This window comes from Sebastes fasciatus, chromosome 19 (assembly GCF_043250625.1).
Source record: "Sebastes fasciatus isolate fSebFas1 chromosome 19, fSebFas1.pri, whole genome shotgun sequence".
In the NCBI taxonomy this organism is placed as follows: domain Eukaryota; kingdom Metazoa; phylum Chordata; class Actinopteri; order Perciformes; family Sebastidae; genus Sebastes; species Sebastes fasciatus.
In genome coordinates, this window is record NC_133813.1 from 28,328,629 (window position 1) to 28,350,906 (window position 22,278).

General features: G+C 41.3%; 1 protein-coding gene across 1 annotated transcript in view; it reads left to right on the forward strand.

Moving 5' to 3' along the window:
• The window catches only part of lamc3 (laminin, gamma 3), a 128,896-nt gene that overhangs the window by 68,165 nt on the left and 38,453 nt on the right, over positions 1–22,278 (forward strand). Inside the window, exons 10-12 of the mRNA XM_074617126.1 lie at positions 2,334–2,532; positions 15,561–15,670; positions 19,302–19,529. Coding sequence (XP_074473227.1) covers positions 2,334–2,532; positions 15,561–15,670; positions 19,302–19,529 — 537 coding nt within the window. The remainder of the gene's footprint in view (positions 1–2,333; positions 2,533–15,560; positions 15,671–19,301; positions 19,530–22,278) is intronic.

Genomic DNA, 22,278 nt, shown 5'->3' on the forward strand with positions numbered 1-22,278 from the left:
GGCGTCTTGTTTCATGTAAGAGTGTGTAAAAGCTTATTTTTTCAGTTTGGTTTCTTATTTGTGAAACATGCAGCTTATTAAGACGAATAGAGACACAGTAATGTGTCACTCGTGTCAGGAAGAGTGGAGCAGCTGGACCCAACGCAGGAGACTGCAGGCAACAGGAACTTGAAGAAATAACTTTTTTATTCAAAGTCAAAGTGCAGATGTAGAGAACATAGACTTTATATAAAGATGGACGATGCGTCTCCACTTCCTCATACTGTACAAGAGTGAAGCCAAATTATCCCGGATACGGGAGCTGCCATCTCGAGATTTTGACGTCCTTTGGAGCCAGAGTTGGTGCAGTAGTTATCAGGGGGCTGGAGCCGCGGTATCGAGGTCCCGCCCACACACCCGTCTGAGCCAATCACGAGCCAAACACGGCCGCAGCTTGCCAGTGTGAGCCTCCTAGCCGATACGTTAGCACCATGGTAGCTGTTTGGCTAGAAAGACACAACAACTAACCATGATCTAAACCTACTTTAATCATCAAATTGTTCACCTGTTCTATTACACAGACTGGTGACGGTTATGGAAAGTTAAAGTTACATTTACTCTCTCATACAATTCCCGAGCCCCTGACTGCAAGACTACTTTACTCAAAGCAGTTCAGAATTGAATAAACATCAGCGTGATAAGAACTACCTAAAATGACAGAAATCATCTTTGGAAAAAAATTATTTGACGTGTATCCAACATGGAGGGGGCGGGACTTATGACCTATACTGCAGCCAGCCACCAGGGGGCGATCCAGATGTTTTGGCTTCACTTTTGGGGAGCTGTCACATCGTCCATCTTTCTATACAGCTGATGGTAGAGGAGGAGATGCTCAGGGGAGGCGAATGATGTGATTAGGCAGGGAGCTGATTGGCAGGTGTAAAACTCTGGGAACAGGAGAGGACTAACGAAGCTGATTCAGAGCAGGTGTGTAGACGGGCAAAGGAGGGAAAGGCCACACAGGAACACGGGAGGAAAAGCACAGAAAACAAAGTCTACAACTCAGTCCAGTCCTCACAAAAAGTCTGAAGTTATCTGGACACAGAGCCAAACTGTGACGAACACATACAAAAACAACAACTTAAATTGAACTTACACTGGAGCTGAACTAAAATAAGTGCCGCTGCAGCTGGATGAGTAGCTGAAAAGATACAGCAAAACTACTAATATAAAAATAGAATAAACCAAATGAAGTGATTGGTAAAGCAAATAGCATTATTTGTTGGACCATGAAATAATGAAAGAAGAAAAAACTGTTTAGACTTAATTGAAATAATAATTACATTGCTTTTTACTTAAAAAAGTAATAACTTATTACTTTAATTACTTTAACACATCACTGAGTATTACATTACAGACAGGAGCCAAATACCTAATTTTGGAGAGTGAAAAAGTGTTGCAGGTCAGATAAAAACACTGACTAATGTGGCCGTATACATCACGCTGAGAGGGCTGTAGATGTACACAAGAGCCCGGCGGAGATGAGAAAAGGGGGCTGTTGGTTGAGCAGATATTAGACGATCAGACAGTTGAATTGCTCCGAATGACGCCAGAGGCACCTCGCAAGCAAAATCACCCACTCAAGTTCTTAGCCCTCCCAACCCCCAGAAGAGCTCAGGATGTACTTCACACACGATTACGCTCAGAAACAAGGTGGCAACCAAGCGTGCAACCTGTCAGTTTTGCCCACTCGCTCACCCAGAGCTGGTAGAGAATGGCAGCATAGTTGTTTGTTCTCAAAATTGTTATGATTTTTTCATTTTTAGAGCACAACTGGTGCAAGGCGTTCTACAATAGCATGTGTTGTTTATTTCATATCTCCATATTGAGGGACGGCAAGACTCCTGCCTGTTTTTATATATCAAAAGTACCACTTGTGAGTGTTTTTCCTTCAGCCAGTTTTGGGGGTTGGTAACAGGGGTGTGTCTAGTGGTTGCTAAGATCTTTGAAGTCCTGTTAATGTGCTGTAATGAGCCAGAGATGAGAGGGTGGGTAATTACACATAGACTCCTGCAGTGCTCCATGTGGGCTCAAAAAGCCTGTACCCCTTTGCCCTGACGTCCACACACACACACACACACACACACACATACACACACTGAAAGAAATAGGAACAGGCAGAATATTTCTGAATAAATAATAATAAATACTAATTCAGTTTCCACCACAACACACTTGCACAAACAGAAATTCATGTTTGTGACTACATTGATGGCAGAGTGTTGACTGAGGCTTCAATGATGAAGCTGACTCCACTCCACCTCTCTAACATCCCCTCTCTGCCCGCCCACCAGACAAATTCCTGGGTCATCAAGTCTACAGCTACGGCCAGCTCCTCTCCATCACCTTCACCTCTGAGACCACCGAGCTGCTCCCCGACCACGTCACCTTGCTTCTCCAAGGCTCTGGAGTCGCCCTTTCTGCTGACCTTTCACCCCAACCAGTGCTTGACCTTGACCCCGGCCTCACATCACGGCACTCCTTCATTGTCAGGTACAAGGATGCAGGCATGGGGCTGTCAGTTTGTAAGTCTGTGCACATGCTTCTTCTTTTGTTTTTGTTTTACTGTTGAACTTGAGTCTCCCTGGAGAATACCAAAGTGTTTGCCTGAATGTGTGCATAAGAATGGATGTCGGGGATGTTTGTTTTTCTCTGCATCTATTCAGCTCCCTGTTGCCTGACTTGTTCCTTGTTACAATAGATATAGAGTCCGCAGAGTAGCGACTATCCAGGACACCCATGTACTGACTACAGCTCACCTACGTTGACTGTGCTAACACGGTCCCAGCAGAATGTCAGGATATGAATGTAGTGATGAGCCAGCTCCCCCATGCGCTGGCTGTCATGTAGATCTGGCAGGTACCGAGCAGCAGCATTACATTTCCATACTACTACATTTGATACATTTAGCAGATGCTCTCACCTGGAGTGGCTTGAAATGTGTGCAGAATCAGAATGGCTTTATTTGCCAAATGTACACAGGAATTTGACTTAGTGATACAGCACAGTAAAACCAAGAAAGGTAAAAGTTCAAGAAAGATTAATACAAGAATCGTATAAAGTTGAGAATGATCAAATGCTACATTATGCTACATATGCTGTTTAAAGGTGCTTAAATATTGCCTCTCACAGCTCTCAACATGGCGACAGCTGAGCTATATGTATAAAGAGAACTACAGCGTTGGAGTCTCCTGTTCATTCCTATGAGAGTTGCTCAGTGGAGCATGAAGTCTGGGTCTCATTCACATGAACGGAGGAAGGGAAATAACTCTGGATTTGGCTATGAGTACATTGTACATTTTTTTAAGGACCTCATAATTTAAATAAGGACTATTCAAGTGTTCATACTGGGAAGTTGATTTACCTGAAGAAAAAAAATCATCCGCCGAGTTACAGACATCTGTTTCCCAATGTAAGTCTATGGGGAAAAGTATTTTTGGGCCCGACGGCATCACGTGACGAACACTTGAAGTTGTAGTACCGCCGTTTGACCACTATGAAAATTTGCTTCAAAGCCCGACACTCTTCCTGTGCTAACAGTGCTAACAGTGCTAACAGTAAAACAACGGCAACACTGCTGACTGAGCTAACAGCGTTAATCTGGGGGGTGGGGTGGGACCACTTCTGCGACGGCACTGTCAGTCAGGACGGCGTTTATCATCTGTAACCGCCATATGAGAGTAGTGCAGAGCGGCGTTCGTGAGCTAGCCAGTGGGACATGCACACATTTACGAACATGCACTAAAAGCACACACGGCCGGCCTGACTATGTCAACAAAGACACACAGAGGGAGAGCAACTTCATTCTCTGCTCAGGTAGATAGTACTCCTCTATATCTTTACATAGCAATTCATCAAAGGGGGATGTAAATGAGTGTGCTACATTACATGGCCATTCATCCAATAGTTTTTAAGACATTTCTGTCTGTATAACATTTTGTACCAAACCATTCACTATATGTTGAGATTTTTCACTGGATAAGTGAAAAATTTGACCTGCTCGTGGCGCTAGCTATAAAGTCAAATGATCACCTAAGCCTGTAGGACTCATCCTCTGGGGACCATGAATGTCTGAGCCAAATTTCCTGGTAATCCATCAGATTGTTGTTGAGATATTTCAGTCTGGGCCATGAATGACCATCCCTAGAGCCATGGTGCTAGCATGGCTGAAAACAGGTTATATGAAATAAAGGGATTCTTTTTGGAAAGATCACATCAGACCAAAAATATGGGAATACAGGAAAGCTTCTATAATCTAGTGACAAAGATTGTAGGAGTCTGATGTTTTGACTGGACTGGAGAGGTCACTCCACTAGTAGGCTCAAGGAGGCAGGGAAAGGAGAGCTAATTGGATTACAGCGACAGCATGCAGAGCACGAGATGGAGTGGAGGGTGGGTCCATGGCCTGGAGGTAGGAGTATGTGGGCAGTGGTCCGTTCGCAGCCTGATATGCCAACACCAGGGGCTCAAATTTGATACAAGCAGCCACAAAACAGCCAGCGGATGAAATGTCACATTATTGATCTGGATGAGGGAAACTGGGCCATCGAGGGAGCAAAAAGTAGAATATAGATAATAGTATACCACAAGTGGTCATATAAACGTTAGGGATGTAAACAAAACTGACACATTTTGATTAACTGTCTGATTGACTAGGGCCCTATTTAACGATGTATAGCACACGGCCTAAAGTGCATGACCTAAGTGCATTTAGGGAATGTCCAACTCCACCTTTGCTAGTTAAACAGCGCATAATCTGGGCGCAGAGTAAGGCAAGGGGGCCAAGGGGTTGTATTTAGTTTCTTATTTAATCATAGGTGTGTTAACATGAATTAAAAAAATCGGAGTGTCATCTCCCATTCCCTTTAAAAGCCAGGTGCGCCTGCACATTAGCGCATTGCTATTTAAATGGCGGAACTGGCATATTGGAAAAGCGAGCGGTTTTCTGCAGTGAAAATGTTGTTCAGACCACATTTTTGTTGGTCGCATTCGCTTTCTGCTGCCTCAAGATAGCAATGAGCCACATCACGTTTTTAGACCAACACACCCATGGGCACAAGTACATCTGCTACTTAAACAACGTGGGCGCTGGGCGTGAAAATGACAACTTCGTCAGTCTGAAACTAGCAATGAGAGTTGCACTGCGCTGAGCGCCTCTCTGCACCGGGTGTAAGATAGGGCCCTTACACTTCAAATACACTTCATGCTTTATAAATTGATTAATTTAGGTTTATGATTAAATTATGAAGTGTTTTTTTTGGGGGGGGGGTTATTGGCAGTTTAACTTTAACATATACATATGAGGAGGATAAAAAACAATTCAACACTCTAACTACTTCAGGCGAACGCACCATCCATTTGAAACAAATGTACAGTATATATAGCCAAAAATGTGAAAATGATATGGAGAAAGTATGATCAATGCAATATATGTATAAAAGTTACCCTGTCCAGATGTTATCTAGGTCTGTACACAGGATATAGTATCTAAATACAATATTGTAGTAAAAAGCTTGATAGTTGCAGCCCGTGTGGCAGGATTTAGCTCAGTGATTTTGTTACTTAATGGCAAAGTTAAGTTTGAATTAAATATTTTGTCCACATTTTTTATCCATGAATCTCTGAGTTGAAACATCTCTGACCTACCGCACGCAGCACTTTGCTGTTAACAGTTGCAGTTTGAAATGTCTGAGTAGTTTCACTCACTCAGGTATAATGCATACTGAAGCCTCCCACACCTACATGTATAATCACACTCAATAATCAGATCACGTTCATACAATCCAGCAGCATATGTACAGAAATATACATATATAGATAACAACTCACAGAGCAATTTCATATGAATGCTGATTTCACCAGTACCTTGTCACGAGGCCTAACAAATATTGCTATTATACGTACACACTGTGTGTTATAATTCGAGGGCAACAACACCTCTTTGAGTGCTGCAGCAATCAGAGGTTGGATATTGGAACCAAGATAGCGGCAATCAAAATCAAGCTGCGACACAGTTTGTGTCACACAGAGCTGATGGTGTTTACATTACTCGTAGCTGGCAGTCTGCTGTTTTTGTTTTCTTGGTGTCTACTGTTAGATTATATTAAGTTGTGCATGTGTCAGTTGTAATAATTTGTTTGTGTTGTTGATTAGCATCTCTATATTGGAAACTGAGACTAAAGCAGATTGAGTTGTCTTGTGCCAACCTGCATTTAGTTTTTCACTGCATCCTGACCCTGACTTTATCTGTGTAACTGTGTAAACAAGTCCGTGTTGAGACATTTGAAATAGTTTTCAGTAGGGCTGTCAAAGTTAACGTGATAATAGTACGTTAACGCTAATTAGTTTTAACGCCACTAATTTCTTTTCTGCACAAATCCAAATTGCGATTTTTAGGTTGTAGTGGCTCAGTGTTAAAGCTGGAGTGAAGATGCTGGCATCATATGAAACTAGAAAACCTAATCCATTGGTACCATGTCATGCTAGCTTGTCGGGAATGAGGCTAAATAATCCTTGAAACTTGCGCTAAATTGTAGCGAGGAAAAGCTGGTATGGCCATTTTCAGAGGGGTCCCTTGACCTCTGACCTCCAGATCAGTGAATGTAAATGGGTTCTCTGGGTACCCACGAGTCTCCCCTTTACAGACATGCCCACTTTATGATAATCACATGCAGTTTGGGACAAGTCATAGTCAAGTCAGCACACTGACACACTGACAGCTGTTGTTGCCTGTTGGGCTGCAGTTTGCCATGTTATGATTTGAGCATATTGTTTTATGCTAAATGCAGTACCTGTGAGGGTTTCTGGACAATATCTGTTATTGTTTTGTGTTGTTCATTGATTTCCATTAATAAATATATACATACATTTGCATAAAGCAGCATATTTGTCCACTCCCATGTTGATAAGAGTATTAAATTCTTGACAAATCTCCCTTTAAGGTACATTTTGAACAGATACAAAATTTGACTAATCGCGATAAAATATATTTTAATCGATTGACAGCTGTAGTTTTTAGTTTATTTACTTTATTCAAAACTAACCCAAGATGCAGTTAAAGGATAGGTTAACATTTACAACAATTACAGTCACCAATAACTCTTTCAATATACATATGTGCATGTGAGTACTGTTTTGAGACAGACGCGTTTTGTCCAGAACGTTTGTCTTCGGCCCAGTGACAATTTCCTCCTTTTCCTTCAAGATGTTCATAGCGTCTGCCTCACCAGCATACTAAACAGGCAGACTGTGCTAGAACATGGAGTTCCTTCCTAAAGGGAACAGCCTACTCTCATCGTCTGTGTTGTCAGACCAGTCCAATTTGTTGTTGATTTTGACCCTCAGCTATACGTAGGGCTGTTCCACCACCACTTTCTCAGCTTGAAATCCTCTACCGGCTCTTTCATCTCATATTACATTTCGCTTGGTTCTCCTTGCAACAATTTGCTCTCTACCAAGACTCCTGCAGGCCTTTTTTTTCCCTTCCTACCCTTCACGGTAAAGTGGTCAATATGGAGACGGGAGTGACTTGGGCTGAAGAGGTGACCCCTGGTGTGCCAGCCTGTGGGGAGGCGGGAGTGTAATCAGTCGTATTGTTGTGGAGAGGTCTCATTAGGCCCGTCGACTTTGGGGAGTGGGTGCAGCTGGACCGGTCTCCACGTTCAACCTGTTAAAAACAGACTTAAGCCAGTCACTCTATTTGTGTTCTCTTCCCCCACTTGGCCTGGCGTCTTGATGCCAGTAATCCTTCTCATCCCACTCAGCACCTCCTTCACACTGTTTTGTTGCAATTTGTCTTCAATTCTGCCCCAGTGTTTCTATCTTTAATTCTCCTCCTCAGCACCCACAGACCAACTTAACTTCCTCCCTGTAGCCAGCCCTGGAAGCCCTCTTCTCCCCTAAGAAGGGATTTCATTTTCTTTGTTTTCCAGAGTTTGTTTAAAGAGAACTGCAGAAAATAGCAAACTGTTTAATGGCATTGAAGGGTCCACATGGAAATTGACATGTTATGCAGCCGGGGGAGCCCTGCATTGTCCTCTCTCTGTGCTCCACAGGGTACAGTATGTTCCAGTCCATTAGCTCAAAACAGTCCTGTAGCGCCTCAGCATACTTCTGGGATCACACTCTGAAAGTCTTGATATCAGTGGGCAGCTGGCTGCTGCTGAAAGGAATCTAAAAAAGCCGAGATATGTTAAATTTTAAAGAAGCTGAAGAGAAGCTATAGTGGGTTACAGCATTCTGAGTAAGTTGTACTCTGCTAGGTGGGGAGCTGCACTAGTTCAGATGGGAGATGATTAAAGCATGAGCAAAGAGCTGGCCAGAATCCTCAGTGAGGAAAGGTCTGACTTGATGGATTTTGTGAAGTGCAAACCTGCAGGATCGTGTTGTGGTTGCAATGACGGGCTCACACAGCAGTCGGTTGTCCAGAATCACACTACGATTGTTGGCAGTTTGGGCAGGAGTCAATATACTTGTACTGTTGTCTGTGGTGGGGGGAAAACAGCATTTGACAAAGGACAGGTCAGTCTTGTTGAAATTGGTTTTAGTGTGGTGGGTGAAATGATGCCCACTTCAACTGGAGTATCAGGTGATGGGAAAGAGATAGAGTGTTTTACTGACAAGGCAACGGTAGTATGATGGAATAAACCTGTCTCTGTTTTAGTGTGGAATATATCGCTTGGACTTCTACATAGGGCTGTCAATCAATTAATAATACATTATATTTAATTGTGATTCATCTTGTGATTGTCCATAGTTAATCTCAATTAATCGCAAATTAATCACCCATTTTTTATCTGTTCAAAATGTAACTTAAAGGGAGATTTGTCAAATATTGAATACTCTTATTAACATGGGAGTGGCCTCAAACTGCATGTGATTATCATAAAGTGGGCATGTCTGTTAAGCCCTTTAAAAATGGCCATGCCAGTTTTTCCTCACCAAAATGTAGCGTAACTTTGGATTGTTATTTAACCTCCTTTCCATTCGTCCAGTTTCATATGACACCCGTATCTTCACTCTAGCTTTAAAACTGAGCCACTACAATCTAAAAATCGCAAGTTGCGTTAATATGTTACAGAAATTAGTGGAATTCAAATAAATTTGCATTATTGTGTTATTATCGCGTTAACTTTGGCAGCCCTACTTGTACATTAAGCTGCTGTATTTGATATTTATTTAGATATTTGCTGCATGTAAACTGTCTATATCCTGTATAGTTTGGTAGTTTTGGTCTATCAGTCATCAGTTGGCCCACCCAATAACTTTGGTGACCCCCTGACTTTTCCTCTAGAACCACCATGAGGTTCACATTTACGGTTTTGAGTAAAATGTCTCACCAACTATTTGATGTATTGCCATGAAATCTGAAACAGTTCCTCACATGTTTGTATGCTTTGGAAGCTGCCCAGCTACCCGTACTGGGCTGACAAGGACTGTGTGATTTCAACAGCTTCTCAAAATATTGTATAAAAATGCAGTTTGAATTGCAGCCCTGAAAATCTCACTATTTGTTTTGCGTTGTTTGATGGAGTTCAGGCAATCCTCTTTAATACGTATCTGAAGTATCACACATCCACATTGTATTTACCAGGTATTTCCACTTAGGTGGTCATCAGCCACTTGGACCATAGAAAAAGGCAATGCAAGGTTAAAATAATGGAACTCAGGCATAAACTTCACTGTTTGATCTTTATGAATGTATTCACCATCAAACTAGAACACTATTTGTCAGTTGTCCATCAGTCTTAAACCTGTAATAACTGACTGTTTGGCCTCTTGGAGACAGCAGAGACAAACTGTAAGGACAATATTGGCATATTAATCACCTTCTAAGTTGATTTGGCATACGTTTGCCTATTTTACACATCCAGCAGATATAGAGCAACATTAAAATTAATTTGGAGTCACATGTCTGTTCACCTGATGAATGTACAGTACTGCAAGTCCAATATTCACTCTCCTTTAGAGAGTTTTCTGCCTGCTGCATTCGAAAGCAACGATACGATATTAAATGCAACATGTCACAGTTCTACCACTGGTTTTTACACTTTGTTAACCACTTAAAGGTGCACTATACGATATCCAGAGCATTTATAATAGCAAACAACTATTAATGTAAAGATATAGAGGAGTAATGTCTACCTGAGCAGACAATGAAGTCACTCTCTCTCTGTGTGTGTTGTAATCCAAGCCTCTTAATGCTTTGACCTTTCAGTGCATGTTTGCGCATGTGAGTGTGCCCCACTAGCTAGCTCACGACAGACGCTCTGCACTGCTCTCATATGGCGGTTACAGCTGATAACGCCGTCCCGACTGACGGCGCCGTTGCGGAAGCGTAGCACCCACCCTCCGGTTCCCTCCCAGGTTAACACTGCTAGCTCTGTCAGCACACTGTTAGCACCGTTAGCTGTGAGAGCATGTTGAGAGTCATGTGAAGGCAGTAAAAATGCACCCAGTCTGATAGATTTGTAATTATTTGACTTGACGTAGTTGACGAGGAGCTCTTGGATGCACCATTAGTTGGTTCCTGTGAGTAATCTTATTATGGGCACAGGCACAGGTTCAGCCTGGTCTTTAAGTCAAGAAGGACACATCTTCTTTGCTTGCTCCATCAGAGGATCCAGCCCCTGGACTGGGACAGAGCTTGTGTCTTTCTGTCCCCTCCAATATTTCCATGCCTCTCTCTGGTGTCTGCGCACTAGTAATGAGTTTCCCCTTGGCACCAGGAGCCCATGGCTAAAGAAGCTTTTTGGTTCCTTTTCTGAAATGCACTGGAGCTTGGGGGACAGAGACCGTCATTAAGTGTTCCTCTCTGGAGAAGTTCTCCACAGATCTCATTACACTTCTCAGGTACATGCACAGATGCACTTCAGTGCATGCTCTATATCATTCCCTCATATTTCCTAGGTCTCTTTCTGCCTCTCCCTGTCACACACACACACACACTTACACATGTGTCTAAGCTTTCACACAAACACACATCAACCCGTGTGGCCATCTGGCAGTGTGATTTGCAACAATCCGGTGCTACATGTGTCAAAAATAATTCTAAAATGGGAATGTATGTGTTTCCAAGTGTTTCACTAAAGGCATGTGAAAGCATCAATAAACATGAGCAGAAACACACGTCTCTGTTGACCGACAGTATCTGTGTTCATAGCTGGTAAATATGTTAACCTGTTAAGTGGCCATGTGCTCCCACATGATGCAAAGATCATTTCAAAATCAGATAAGAAAAAAATATATGGAAGCGTGGGGATCCAAGCGCTAGGGATTGATGAGAGGAGGAGGTGAATGGCTTATATAAGGTAGCATCCACTCTTCTCTGTGATGTTCCCTCTGTTCACTCTCTGTTCCCTTGAAAGCAGTAGGCGGGAGGTTTTATTGCCTCGCCTGTAGCTGTATGTGTATGTCTGCAGCATGTAAGCATAATATTTATGGCATAAGCAACCCCACAGATGCTCTTTTTATAATCGACTGATAAACATTCTACATACAGTGATCAGCTGTTTTCACTGGCAAGTGTTTCAGGAAAGTGCTCGTATGAATGCCTTTAAAGGTATGAGCCAATCTGCAGGAGTCAGCAGAGCTCTAGTAGTAATGCAGGCATGTGGTCCATCTGGCACTGAGCTCATTTCTGTCATGTTTTCAGAATTCACTGACTTTGATCATAGATCAGGACCAGCTAAATATGTTGAATAGAAAGTGGGCTCATTGCTGCCAAAATAAAACAAAAAACATATGCTATAGGTGACAAAGCAAAGCAAGAAGAAACATGCAATCACCGTGTGCCTGGGTAAACCTGTAATTCATTTGTGATTTATTACAGTCCCAGGCCAAAAACTCACTTCTTGTATTACTTGAATTTACAATAACTTTTTCCAGAATAACCGGGGCTGTTTGAATATTTGATGTGAATAATTGCATTCCAGATTTATGGATTGTATAAAACTGTATATGTAAACTTTAGGTTCGCCTAGCAAATTTCTGTTACAAAATGGATTTTATTAGAATTCTGTCAAATATGATAACTCTTTCCAGAACAGTAATCCATCTAATCATTGAAATCTGTGAAGTTTTGGTATAACTGGCAGCAACTTTGGGCTTTCAACAGCCTCATAACCAATAAATGAAACAGAAGAGAAATTGATAAAGTACAACTACAAAGCTTTACTCTACGTAACTTTGACTCAGTTTTATAAGCCATGGCACTAATCTTTCTGGCTTTATAGTGGTTAAGGGTCAAAACCTAGAAGGTGAATAGTTTAATCAATAAATAAAACCTCAACTATCCAGTGAACTCTTTACAGTCTTGTCCACAGAATGGGTCACAATCTTTGATGAGTGCACGTTGTTTGGAACGACATAACAACATGTAAAAAGGGCTTACAACCAAGCATGATAACTCATTTATAATAGGGCTGTCTATTGGCAAGAATCTGGTGATATGATATGTATCATGAGACAAGGGTTACGATTCATTTAGGCCTGTCAACCGATTAAAATATTTAATCACGATTAATCACATGATTGTCCATAATTAATCGTGATTAATCGGAAATTAACCACACATTTTTTATCTGTTGAAAATGTACCTTAAAGGGAGATTTAATACTAAGTATTACTATATATAATAAGTATTTAATACTCTTATCAATATGGTAGTGGGCAAATATGCTGCTGTATGCAAATGTTTGTATAAATTTAATATTGGAAATCAATGAACAACACAAAACAACAACAGATATTGATCCAGAAACCCTCACAGGTACTGCATTTAGCATAAAACAATATGCTCCAATCATAACATGTCAAACTGCAGCCCAACAGGCAACAACAGCTGTCAGTGTGTCAGTGTGCTGACTTGACTATGACTTGCCCCAAACTGCATGTGATTATCATAAAGTGGGCATGTCTGTAAAGGGGAGACTCGTGGGTACCCATAGAACCCATTTACATTCACTGATCTGGAGGTCAGAGGTCAACGGAACACTTTGGAAATGGACATGACAGTTTTTCCTGGTAAATTTAGTGTAACTTTGGGGTGTTATTTAACCTCCTTCCCGACAAGCTAGCATGTACTTTGACGTGGCTGGTACCAATGGATTTATTAGGTTTTGTAGTTTCATGTGACGCCAGTATCTTCATTTTAGCTTTAAAACTGAGCCCGCTAGAACCTCCGGAAGATCGAATAGCGGTTGGGTTAAATTGCAAGTTGTGTTAATGCTTTAAAGAAATTGGTGGCATCAAAACAAATTTGTGTTAACGCTTTATCATCTCATTAACTTTGACAGCCCTAGGTAAAGTAAGCACGGCGATATATTGCAATTTTTTTTAATCAAATTTTAGGAAAATTGTATTTACTTTTTTATGCAATCAGAACAGTGGGATCTTTGCATTTATCACATTCCCTGTAACATCCAACATCATAGCACTACTTGAGAGGGCACATACACTGAGAGGGTGCATCTCTTTGCATGTAAACTATTACTCAAAAATCAATACGGTGTTGAGAATCGATACAGTATCACAAAACTACTCTATATTTTCAATATTTTCTTACACCCCTAATTTCTAAGGATCAGAGTCATTGATAACTTGAGATACTATCACTAAAGCAGTGGGCATAGTTTTACACTATGTATTGATATTAATAGACAATCTAAATAAAATGTTTTTAAGGCACAATTAGAATATGCTAATAGCATTTCACCACACATGTTCTATTTGAGTAAGTCATTTGTATTTTTTAATCTTACTGTCAATTAACATGCTCACTTATCTTCCCAGTCCTCTCTGTCTCTCACACACCGTTTATGTCTTGCTGTCTTGCACACCTTGTATCTCTATCTCTGTTCTCTCTCTAAGGGCACTTGTAGGGGGGGGTCCAGTATTCTCTACGGCTTTTCTCTCCCGATGATCTCCTCTCATCCTCAGCGGAGCAGGCTTAATTACAGCATGGCTCTCTGCGCTCTGCTTGGTGCTGATTAAAAGGGACACTGACGCTCTATAGGGAAAGCATGACTGGGAGTTTGTTCACTTTCATGCACACTCTGCTTATCTCTGTCTGACCAGCTCCATTACCATGGCTTTGAGGCCCAGTTTGTAATTACATGTCAGGCCAAGGAACAAGGACCGCCGCATCAATAGAGAGCCTGTGTGGCAAGCCAGGGATGCACTCTCTCACACACACACACACACACACACACACACACACACACACACACACACACACACACACACACACACATATGCTCTCATGTGCACAGTGTAAATGTGAATGCTGAGACATAGGCCATGCACAAAAGAAGCATTTTGAAAGCGAGTTGGAGTCGTGCTGAGAACAGTTGACCTAATAAAATAGAGGCCATGGAACACTCACACATGAAAGGCCTGACTTAGGCTGATATGGTCAGCAAAATAAAGCTTTTGCACTTTGTTCTTTTATGGGCTTTGCCTCTGATTACAAGGTTCATATAGTATAATTGGGTACCACTTTCAAATAAGGTGCCCTTCATAATTATGGTTTATAAGTTGTAACAAAATGCCTTTATTAATAGTTAAACAAAAGTCTGCAGCCATGCTAGCAGCTCTATGAGGCCTTACCTAGCGGCTCACGTTACCACTGCAGTCTCTTGGTTGCAGTCTGCAACCACACAACTATGTCGCCAAATCCTACACACTTTACCTTTAAGGGATTACCACAGTTGCCAGTCATACAATAGTAATTGTGATGTTTCATTCAAAACAACAGATGTCAACCTCATGGTGGCGCTAAAGGAAGAATCAGGGGCTCATCCTCTGGGGACCGTGAAAGTCTGTACAAAATGTCAGACACGCTAGCATTGCAGTTGGTCTTCCTCCTTTTCTCCCTCTGGAAAAGAGCTGCAGAGCACCTGGACCAAATTCATTAACACCTGCATTTGTAACTGCAGACTTAATGGCTTATTAGAAATTGAGACACTCATGAATACTTATTAATGGTTACCACATATTAGAAACTTGTAATTGTGTTTCCTACACCTGCATGTGAAGATTATATGAATCTGTTCCTTCATGCTGCTGCTCCTCGCCTTTGGGACCTTCACACAATAAAATGGGAGAAAATGTTGTAACACTACATCGCCTATGTGGAGCTGACACAGCACCTCACATCAAGATGGAAAGAGCGCATGATTCCTGGAGTAAAACAGGCAGATGTCAGCTGTGTAGCCTGGCTTTGCAGAACATCCTTCAGCAGATGGCAAAGCTCAGTGATCAAGACCCTGAATATGTGTTGAAGTCAGCACATTTAAATTCTTCTTCACACCGTGTGTGTCGGCTGGCAGCGCTGTCATAAAAAGTCAAGCACACGTGACAGGGCGATTCTTTTCTTCTTGGTTGTGGAGAGTAATTGAATTACTCTAAAACACTCCAGTTGTTGATGAATCAGCCACACAAAGAATTAAGGTTTTAGGTTTTAATCTCAGTTTGCACAAATATACTGTAAATGATGTGTTTCCTGTCTTCTCATCTCACAGGCTTCATGAAAATGAGAGGCGATTTGAACCTCCATCGTCTGCCTTGGAGTTCCAACAACTCCTTTACAACCTGACAGCTCTCCGAATCAGCAACGCTGGAGGACAGAACTGTAAGTGTGTCTTAGTGTGTGCTTGTTATTTTAAAAGTTTGTCTTTAACTTAAAGGGACAGTGTGTAGGATTTGGTGACATCTAGTGGTGTGGTTGCAGATTGCAGCCAACTGAGTACCTGTACCAGTAACTGATCACTACTCCCTTTCCAAGACTGTGGTAACGTGAGTCGCCAAGTGCCAAATCGTGGTAGCGCCGTTCACCTCGCTCAGAGGTCATCCATACCATAATAACACTACTTAAGGAGCATCAGAGGTCAGACGGCAGCTGGCGGTACCACGGTTTTGCTCTTACGGTGGCCTTCAGGTAACGTAAAAACGTGAAAGTCTCTCTCTAGAGAGTTTGGTTTGTCCGTTCTGGGCTACTGTAGAAACATGGAGGACTCCGTGAAGAGGACCTGCTCCCTATGGAGATATGAAGGACTCATTCTAAGCTAACGGAAACACAATGATTCTTAGTTTCAGGTGATTATACACTAATGAAAACATAGTTATGAATATTATATTCCATTTCTGCTAATAGATCCCCCAAAATGTTACACACTGTTCCTTTAACTACTGCATCATGTGTATGTTGCACTGAAATTACAGTTTACAAAGATACCCGATGCATTATTATTGACTTTTTGCTACCATAGGAGCATGGTTGTGTGTGCATCTATGAGAGCATTTAGACATTATGGAAGGAAAATACACCTCATGTTGCTGAATGCATGACCATTTCCAAATAATACAAACAAAATGCAAAATGCACAGAAAGATTCCAAAACCTTCACATGTTTATTAATTCAAAATAATTTTTTTATCACAAAGTAGCTACAGCTGCACCAAAGATATCTGCTAAAACAATGTCAGTGCTTGTATTTTGGGAATAGTTCAACTGTTCCAAATCTGGCTCAGTAAAAAACGGGACATTTATTCCCAGATGTTAGTAACTAGTTCTCCAAATCCTCCTCTTATTTTTGCCGTGTCCTTCCTCCCTCTCTATCTGATAGTCTGCATTGTAAAGCACAGGCAGGATCTGAGAGGCATTACGGAGGATTAGAGCACCGAGAAGACAGAACAGCTGGCCAAAATCACCAGCTCCCTCACACTTACTTACACCATTTTAATTAGTTGCTCAGCGCAGGCTTTGTGACACACTCTTGTGTAGTTCCGCGTGCACTCGCCCATGCAAAAAGACCGGCACAGAAGTTTGTGCACACAGAAACCAAAGCCCAGTCATGCATATTCCATCAAACTGTTTTCTGTAGCCACCCACCCACATGGATGTGCAAACAAAGTCAAGCACACAGTTTACTGTGCATCTATTGCACATCACAGAGGAGAAACTCTGTTAATGATTTGTGTTAGGTCTCAAACACGGTGTTAGAAGTGCCTTATCGCTGCAGGCTGCGCGGCAAACTTTAATTTCACATTCCCATAAAGCTGTCCTCTCATCTTTCTCCTCTCTCCCTCTCACATTCTCCTTTATTCTTTCAATTTCTCTCCGCACCACACAGAGTCACTTCTAACAGAAGTGTATTATTTTAATGAGAGTATTGTCTTTAGAACATAAAGGCAGGCTTTGACAGCATTCACAGTAAAGGCCTTTCATTTTCACCGCCACAAAAATGTAGTTTTGAACAGAGAGCGTAGCCGTACTGGAAGTTTAGTTTAACACTTTATAATAACCATCATTTATAAATGGAAAATTGGTAGTTAATTAAACTTCGTTATTTTACTGTTACCAAACAAGGAAATGATAATTAATAATGTTTTCTAATTATTAGTAATGCTATTATTCCTGTTATTTTATCATGGGTTTGTGTAATATGAAATCATTTGTTTATGAATTCTATATTGTCTCATAGCTGATAGGAGACGATAACAATTACATTCTGATTACATTAGTAAACTATTTATTAACAGTTTATTGTTTATTATTATTATTATAAGAATTTGTTAATGATGACGAAATGATTTGTAAACCTTTAAAAAATTATTTGTAAATCATCTATAAACATTTCAAAGTTAGATGGAGCAGAAACTGATTATTAACCATCGACAAAGTATTAACTAGTATAATTATTAACTAAATAATGTTTAATAAATAGCATTTATTAACCAGTTAACAAGGTGTTATAATCATCAGTTGCAACTTTATAGTAGCCATCCAAATATTATTTATAGATGGTTTACAAACCAATTATTAACCAACAAAAAATAAACTGTTATAAAATGTAAAATAATAAACTGTTAAAATAACATGAATTCTAGCATTACTGATGGTAAACATTATTATCGATTTGTTGTTTGTGAACAATAAAATAACTATTAACTAAATTTAAGTTTAAATTAACTATCAATTTACCATTTATATATGATGGTTATAATTTATATAAAGTATGATAAATGACATAATGTATCTAAAGAGACCTAAGCGGTTATAGTCCACGGGGCTGCACTGATCCACTCCAAAAGTCAAGGGAATTCAAATCTTGACTTGTCTGATGAGGTTTCCAGTAGAAATGATTGATGGAGAGAACTTGCACAGCACGACTTCAAATGAAATGTTTTTAATTAACTGAAATATAGGGTTCAGTGTCTGACTATTGTTTTAATTGCACATTTCCCCCCATTGAATGAGCTAATAGAATTCAGGAGGTGGAGGAGAGTAAAGGGTGGAGGCTAAGGCGAGTCATGGAGAGGGAAGAGGACAGACTCGTCTACTGATTATCCCTCAGAGGTGCAAATGAACTGGGTTTCATCAGCGCTGAAGGAATGGCGGGATCATGACTTCTTAGAAGTCAAGGTCCATCCTCTCCTCTGGTTCTTCCACTCAGATTGCCCTCATTATGCAGCCACCCATTCACACATGGTTTATTCCTTATCCGACAAAGCTACATAGTCATACGTGCACAGCATATTCTATCTATCCTTCCATCTGGTGTTTCTTCAGTGAGAGCAGACGCAGTGTTGGACCAGGAACAAAAGTAATTTTGTGTTCTGTGCCTGTGGTTTAGAGAGTATAGGGTGAAAAGGATTCGGTTCAGGATGGCCTGCCCCCATCACTATTCATGAGAGGAGAGAGGGATCTTGAAACCCCACAGGAACTGCACGTCTGACATACCTCCACCGAGTCTCCTGTCTCCTTTTCTTCTTGTCTTGCTATGCTGCAGTGATTTATTCATTTGCTATATCAAAGCTTCCCTGGGTGACGAGTGTACGTGTGTGGGCGCATGCTTGCGCACGTGTGTGTGCAAGTGAGCATTAAGTGTGGCATTTACGGGCGTGTGGGTGGATGAATCTGTTATTGTGTGTGTGTGTGTGTGTGTGTGTGTGTGTGTGTGTGTGTGTGTGTGTGTGTGTGTCAGACTGTAAACTGTAAACACAGGCTAGAACCTGTAATGAGACAGGGAGGGAGGGACAGCCCTGCAACAAATGCTAATAACCTACTGCTTAACGAGATACACACACACGCACACACACACACACACATCTACACATTCCCCTAATTCCAGAGAAAAACAGGTGCCCCAAACACTTCAACAGGCCTCTGAGGAAACAATTATCAGTTTACTACTGACCTTTGTAAGCATCAGTTTTATGACAAAGCGCTCTCCCTGTCTTTTCTCTTCCTTCCTCTCCAGACACATCGCAGCTCGCGGGGGTCACCCTGACCTCAGCTTCCATCTCCTCCGGTCCGGCCGACCCTCCGGCCCTGTGGGTGGAATCTTGTTCCTGTCCCCCGGGTTTTGCAGGCCAGTTTTGTGAGTGTTGCGCTCCGAGATTCACCCGGGAAGACCCTGGCAGAGGGCCCCTCTCAACATGTGTGCCGTGCGACTGCCACCAGCATGGGACCTGTCATCCAGAGACAGGTAAGAAGTGAAACATTTACAGTATATTTGGTATGTACACGGCTTTATTGAAATTATAAATCTGTAGGCATGGTGACAGTGACACCTGCACACTGAAAAAGTGAATTCATAAATCAAGTGCAGAAAGTTTTATAAATGATTTAAAGCTGCAGTGGGTAGATATGGAGCAAATATGATTTAAAAAAGCAGTCGCTATATCCTGACCGTAGTGCATGAGACAGGTAATCTGAAAAAAATCATGTGCCTCTGTGTCCTCCGGTGTCACAGACCGCAGGACAACAACCAATCAGAGCTGATCTGGAGTCTGCCGTCCAGCTATGAGAGCCGGCTGTCAATCACTCATGAACTCTGATCAAACGGTCAAACTAGGCAGCGCTGATCAGATATGATTCAATATTCTGTTACTGTAATGCCTATTTCTCTCCTCAGATGTTCTCAGAATCATCTTGTAGTGTACTGTTTAACTGTAAAATTAGAAAGTTTGTGACCCAGCAGCCATGTTGAGAACAGTTGAGGAAATACCAAGCACCGCTCACCAATAGGAACGCTCTCTCTCTCAAGTGACCTGTGATTGGTCAAAGTCTCCCGTCGTGGGCTAGATGTTCTAAAGCCTGAAAACAGAGCCATGAGGAGGTGCAGAAGTCTAGTTTTCTCTCAGAACACTTGAATTACAATATGCTGAAAAGTTATTATGGGATTTTTGCCCAATGATGCCAGAAATATATACTGCCTACTGCCGGCTTAAAGGAGAACTCCACCAGTTTTACCCGCCAATGTCAATTACTGGTTGCAAGGAGTGCTCCACAGCCCGTGAAAACAGCTGTACAATGTTTTCTATGGCTTTGGAGGAGCTTTGTCAGGTTTAAGAAAATAACTCAAGTGATATTACTTTAAGTCCCAGCGAAACGGAAGTTAGAGCGTCTTTAGCTTCTGTACTGTGACGTATTCTCCAGGGAAACAGAATATTTGAGTAGTTTACAAGAGGGATATAAAACATATCCTTCAGTTTCGATTGGGACACTAAAAAGAGGGCGGGCTTGAATGAAGCATGATATGGAGCCACAGCACACACACACACACACACACGCACACACGCGCACACACGCACACACGCACACACGCGCACACACACACACACACACACACACACACACACACACACGCACACACCTCACCTGTTGCTAAGAGATGCAGATTGATTGGTGGATGTCATGATATTATTGGTTGAAATTGGTTGGTTCTACCTTACGTAAGTGCATGTCATATTTTGTTTTACAGGAAGAAAAGATCATTGGATTTTGATATAAAAAATACAAAGAAATAGATTTTTTTTATTTTTTTTATTTGTTTTGCATATATTGTTAAATAGGTGCACAATATGACCGAGAATGTGATCTAAAAGGGTTCAAAAGGCATTTTTCATTTCATCTCTTTAAGTATATCAGCTTGAAGTTGAGAGTAAAAATACTTAGCAGAAAGACATGCGCTGTGTACAAAATCACTCCTTATTAATTATATCGTGCACTATATTTATTGTCCGCTTCACGTCGGGCTGAACAACGCCCCTTAGCTGTGATATAATCACAACATACCACGGCCAGCCATGAGCTATTGCTTTTATAATAAGGTCATCAAGTATGGCAATATGAAAGTTATAGACATATTCTAATTTAAATATTTGTTTTATTAATAAATAATAATATTCACAATAAAATAGGCCATTCTGCCTGCACATATCGACGGGGTTGCAGGAATGGTGGTTGCTATGGAACATACTATTATTTTGTTTACTTTGGTTGCCATTTATTGTGCAACCAGTAGGATGACTGTGATAACTGCTAGGACTGCCTTTTATTGTTAGGTGGAGGTGTGTTGCTTGGCGTGGCGAGGATGTTGCTCCACTTCCTCTGGTTGCCGAGCTTCAGTTGCACTTACAACCAAAATCTCTCTTGTGTCCAGACCTGCATCAGATAGTTTCTGAATGGTGGTGCTGTGGAGGAGGGGGTTAGTATATTTCTGCTGCGCCCCTACTTGCTTGCATATTCTGGACAACATTGTGGACCCTCCTCTTTTCGTAGAGCTGCATGTTGTTTAGCGGGTGGATTTTTTTCTGGCGATGGACTCTCAGTCCACTCCTCCATAGAAATTAACCTTCAATGTTTCCATTTTGTAGTGAGTTTTAGCAGCTAACTTTGTATCTGTAACCTACTCTATGTTGGTGGAAGTATTCGAGTACTGTAAGGTCTCACCATTTAGATCCTATAATGTAATGCTCTGCATTTTATTGATGTGAAGATTAGCGTCGTGCGACTCTACACATAAACACGGGAATCTTCCCAATCTCTGCCATCTGTCATATATGACGTGAATGTGGCGTAATGACAGATGGCTGTCAAATTGCCTTAAGTGAAGTGTAGGATCCAACATTGTTGGAGCTTGACCAATATAAGAACTAAAAGTCAGACTATCTCAGCCATTATTATTTTGCAATCTGTCTCTTGCAAGTCCCCTAACAATCACATCATTATCTTTAAAGTCGAAGCTTCAAACAGGTTGTAAAGAACTATTTAATCACACTTGTAAGACAGAAGTTTCTTAGTAAGTCAGTGCTCAAAACTATTACCACTATGAGCATTGGCCATGGGAACAAGCTTTGCTCATTGTTAAACAGAATAGTGTGTTGGTGTATTGAAGTATTAAAGAATATTAAAGTGATCCAAGTTGCTAGTTAGGCAACGAAGCCATTCTC